At 37.3% G+C, this 5,063-nt stretch overlaps 1 protein-coding gene across 4 annotated transcripts; it reads left to right on the forward strand.

The window, feature by feature from the left end:
• LOC142551319 (protein tesmin/TSO1-like CXC 2) lies at positions 1 to 4,898 on the forward strand. Of its 4 annotated transcripts, none has more exons than XM_075660495.1 (10): positions 1 to 349; positions 1,207 to 1,367; positions 1,463 to 2,075; positions 2,316 to 2,800; positions 2,978 to 3,052; positions 3,158 to 3,338; positions 3,424 to 3,519; positions 3,602 to 3,668; positions 4,098 to 4,242; positions 4,331 to 4,898. In XM_075660495.1, exons 1-10 carry the CDS (start codon positions 305 to 307, stop codon positions 4,680 to 4,682), a joined length of 2,220 nt encoding a protein of 739 aa, XP_075516610.1. In that variant the 5' UTR covers positions 1 to 304; the 3' UTR covers positions 4,683 to 4,898. The 4 variants fall into 4 exon arrangements, with proteins under 4 accessions (XP_075516610.1, XP_075516613.1, XP_075516612.1 ...); XM_075660498.1 differs by having other exon boundaries at positions 4,397 to 4,898; XM_075660497.1 differs by having other exon boundaries at positions 2,984 to 3,052.
• The last annotated feature ends 165 nt before the right edge of the window (positions 4,899 to 5,063 follow it).

Here is a 5,063-nt window from a genome sequence, read left to right on the forward strand (position 1 = left end):
GATAAAAATTCTGTTACGATATTACAGAGTTACTGCACTCTTCAGCATGTTTCCCGCTTCTTCTTGAATGTGATCCTCTTCGATCTGACCCTTTTTGTTTCTTTCTGTCTTGCGATGGACTATTGCATTAATTTTGTGTGGGTATGAAGCGAACTAAACACAGGGCCTTAAAAAAGGGATAGACATAGATATATACAGTACACTGGTATATATATACAGAAGAACTGGGCGCATGGTGGTGAGACCTGAGAAATTGTGAACATAGAACAGAGTGAGCGTGAAGGGGAGAAGGGTGTTAATAGCGATGGACACTCCAGAGAGGAGTAAGAATTGCTATACCAAATATGAGGTTTGATTTTGCTTTTGGGCCTTAAAGATTGCTTCTTTTGTTGGTATGGACGTATGGTTCATTTTTTTCTGATGGGTTTGTCCTTTGGTTGAATTCGGAATTCTGAAGTGGGTTTTGAGTAATTTTTGTGGCAGGTTTTTGTTCTCTGTTCCTGGAAATATGGTGTTCTTTGGTCTTTGATCAGTTACGCATGTTACCAAGATTATGTCGATATGTTTTTTAGTTTCTGTGATTGAGTTTCAATACAAGTGTAGCAATGTTATCTTGGTTGGTCATATTTTCGAATTTCGGCTTATGGAAGACTATTATGAGGTATAAATTCATATGCTTGGTGAAAGTCCTTTCTTTTGACATGTTTTTCAGGCATAGTTTATGAATCGGATTTTTTTTTATTTTGTTTGGGCAGTGTTTTTCATTAGTTCTTGGTGTTGGGCAATAGGGATTTTAGTTGATTATAATGTTTGCTTTCTCCATATGTTTGAAGAATCTGGTCTGATTTATTGTAATGTTTTAGCTTTCTTGACATATTTTAGCAAACTGGTTATGTTCCCTGGTTTTAGAATGATCTGTTTTATGATCCTCATTATTAAATTTCTTATTCTACATTCTTGTACATCTCTCAACAGTCCATAATTAAGGTTAAGAAATTGATTTCCTGGCTTCAACAATCACAGTGATATTCGATTAAATATGTCTTCTCCAGATTTGCATGTATTCCTGTCAGCATATTCTTGCTTTTGTTGTTTCATTCGTTGTAAGAATGCAAATTAAAAGAGAGGTATATATTAATGGCCTTTCAATATGGTTTTGTCTGGTACAATTTTTTGGCAATGATCCGACCTCCTTATTGCATGCAGGAGTCTCCCATTTTCGATTTTCTCAACAGTCTTTCGCCTATCAAGCCAGTTAAGTCCATACATATGACTCAGACGATCAATCCGTTTACTTTTACGTCTCTTCCGTCCATTTTTACTTCCCCTCGTGTTGGTTCACTCTCGAGATCTAGATTTCTTCGATGGTAATTTGTCCTATTGATTATAATATTACATACTTTCTCCTTTGGTATCGTGTCCCTGGCAAGCCTATCTTGTTTAAACATTTCCTTGTTTCCAGGCGTCAGCTTTCAGATTCATCAAAGTTTGAGTTTTCTTCTGATGATGGGAGCACGGTGCTAACAAACAGGATGGCTGAGAATACTTCTGAGAAATTGGGCGAACAAGAAGAAAATCCGGATTCCAGGCTATTTCTTGGTGAAATTGATGATGATCCATCTTATGATATATCAAAGATTGGTGCAGAATTTGCACATGGTTTTTATTATAAGGGCAGCAGTCCTAGGTGTGATGTTAAAGTCGAACAAATGGAAGAGTGCTCTACAAATTCACCAACACTTTTCCCATTCATACAGAAGCCTTCTCGAATGGATTTATGTGAAAATGAAGCGAATCTTGAGGGGATATGCCAAACAGATCAAAATAAAGAAGTCATATCTTGTGGTTGGGAGAATCTGATATTTGATGATCCCCATCTTTTAAAATTTGAATCACCAAACCATAAATTGTTACACAATAAACCAACTGATCTAGGAGCAATGTTCAGAGAAGGAAGTGAAGCAGAGAATATGGCTACTCTGCCTGATGAAGAAATTGAGGTTTTGGAAATAACTGAGCCCCATGATATATTTACTTTATCGAGGAACGATTCGAATGAAAAGAAGGATAACGAGGTAAAAGAATTAAGTACTTGAACTTTGACTCAAAATTAGTTCTACTAAATTTTGATTCAGGTATCATGAGTTTCAATTCTGAAGGTTCATTTCCAAGCATCTGATGTTGCTTGGCCATTGTAACTGATGTATTTAACTATGTTTTCCCTTGAATATAAGACATGTGATGTTCCTACCCATGTTTCTTGAAGATTTAAGATATTCTCTTTAGAATGTAATTTCTTTAACCTATTCTTATAGCAGATTTCCGTTTCTTACCATGGAATGAGAAGACGCTGTCTCATTTTTGGGACCTCAGAAAGCCAAATGAACCATTTGGACGACAATGATGGTTCTGATTCTTCCATGTTGCAACAATCAGCTGGCAGTACTTTCTTAAGTGACCAGCATTTGGTATCAATTAATATGGAAAACGAGTCTTCAGGGTGTGTTTTACGTAACACGGGCCTGCACCTAAATGGTCTTGCAGCAGCTCACAAGGACTACAAAATTGACCTGAATGAAGCTTCTAATTCTCGGAGAGTACTGATTGGATCTTGCTTATCAGTCAATTTTAATTCCTCGGTTGCTGATCAAGAATTTCAAACTTATACATCGGATTTTGCCTCGTTGAAACGGGAAAGTAATACTTTCGAAAATGTTGTTTTGCCTATGGAAGATGATGGCCAGGTATCTGGATATATGGCAGCTGAAGAGATCAATCAAAATAGTCCAAAGAGGAAAAGGTGTGCGTGCTTGTTTGTTCATTTACGTGTTTTTAGAAATTTTATGGCATAGCAAATCATTCGAGTTAAAGTTGAGATTCTGTGTTTTTAGAAAATATCAAGTTTTTCTTGGTAGATTTTCACAAATTCAGAGAATTTAGTTTCTGGGATTTTCCACAACATGAAATAAATTCTCAGGTGTAGGTCGGAGAGACCTGGAGATGGTGAAGCCTGCAAAAGATGTAACTGCAAGAAGTCAAAATGCTTAAAACTGTGAGTTCTTGAAATATTCTCCATTTCTTCCAACGGCAAACATTTTGCAATTGAATATTTCTCTGTTTTCACAATATTTTTATTCAATTCATCTTCTCGACACAGGTACTGTGAATGCTTTGCCGCTGGCATTTTCTGCATGGAGCCATGTGCATGTATAGATTGCTTCAACAAACCTGTCCATACAGACACTGTCCTTGCAACCCGAAAGCAGATTGAAACAAGAAACCCCCTTGCTTTTGCTCCCAAGGTGATCAAGGCCTCGAATTCCCTGCCCGAATCATGGGTTAGTTGATAAATTTTGCACGTCTCGATCTTTCTCGCTAGGTGATTTGATGCCTTACCATATTTCGTCCAACTGTTCGTTACAGGAAGAGCTGAGCAAAAATCCTGCTTCAGCCAGACATAAAAGAGGATGCAACTGCAAAAAATCAGGTTGCCTCAAGAAATATTGTGAATGCTATCAGGTAGTTTACGTTTTATGCCCATTTGATCAGTACTTTACGTATCTTTCTTTACTATGTACTGAGACACGATGAAACTTGTTAGGGTGGGGTTGGATGCTCCATTAATTGCAGATGTGAACGTTGTAAAAACACGTTTGGTATGAAGGACGGTAAGTGCACTAATATTTTACTTTGGTATGTTTGCTTTCGTGTGATCAGCAATTGTTCTACGTCTCATACACATCATAACAATCGAGACAAAGCACTTCAGTTGAGTTTAAAACATATGAAACGTATTGTTACTATCTGCCATAGTCTTTGTGCAACAACAAGTGCTCCGTCTTAACTTTGTGGTGTACATAAGACCACGGGGTGGATTCCCGGTTAGAGGGTTTCTCAAATTCGGTGTAAGCATCAGCTGTGTTTTGGTCTCCTGAATGATGCCATTTATTTGGTCTTCGAGTTTAGAGAGAGTCCCCGATTCTGAATACTAAAAAAATGATAGAAAAGGCATTCATGTCCTATTTAGAATTATGACTTTGATCTCCCCAAGATAAAGTTATTATCACTTTGAAACATTTGTTACATGTCAAAATCAGGACCTTGTTTATCAACCATGGAAGCTGATTCTGAAGAAGATGAAACAAACCTCATCGAGAAAAGTGTGCTCGGCAGAAGTCTGCAGAAGACCGAACTCGAGCAAAACTTGGGTTACACACCTCCAACGTCTTTACAGGCCGTAAGGTACATAAACACTCAACTCACTATATTGGCTACCCTTATCAATACTATTACTCTATATAAACACCACATTCCTTACATAAAATTCCAGGCAATCAGTTCAACTTCCATATTTATCAAACAAGAAAACACCTGCATCATCTTTCCCTTATAACAGCTCCTCATCTAGCTTTTACGCCAGTCAAATACTGCGGAGACCAAACTTCTTTCAAATTCCATCACGCTTAGATAAGCGACTTCAAATGGTTAGAGAAGATGACATTCCCGAGTTTCTTCAAGAAGGATCATCGTCTATTCCTTGTATCAAATCAGTATCTCCCAACCGGAAGAGAGTTTTGTCTCCTCACAGTGTACACCTGCAGTCTTCTCATGGTTTCAGGAGTAGTCGAAAGCTGGTCCTTCAGTCCATTCCTTCGTTCCCTTGTCTCACCTCTAATCAGTGAGATGATCTGTTTTTAGCCGATTGATCGAGGAAATTATTCGATTCTCCTTATAGTTATGGAAGTTGGCTTGATTTTTTGTGCATTGTATAGTAGTGTTGTTGATTTTTTCAAGAAACAGCTTCTACTTTGTTTTGCTTGGTGTACCAGCAAGTTTTGTAAGAGTTGCAATTTTTGTAATACAAGAGATCAATGAGCTATTGGCTGTGTGTACAAATATTCTTGCATTATAATTCCTTTGCTAATATTAAATTTTATTCGATAGTTACTCCTCGAAACTTGCAAGAATACTTGATGTGTTTCACCTTATGTACTAGTTATCAGGCATACCTGATATTTGTATGTAGTTTTCATATCTTAAAAAAGATATAATTGTTGCACCGT

This window comes from Primulina tabacum, chromosome 7 (assembly GCF_025594145.1).
Source record: "Primulina tabacum isolate GXHZ01 chromosome 7, ASM2559414v2, whole genome shotgun sequence".
NCBI classification, from domain to species: Eukaryota; Viridiplantae; Streptophyta; class Magnoliopsida; order Lamiales; family Gesneriaceae; genus Primulina; species Primulina tabacum.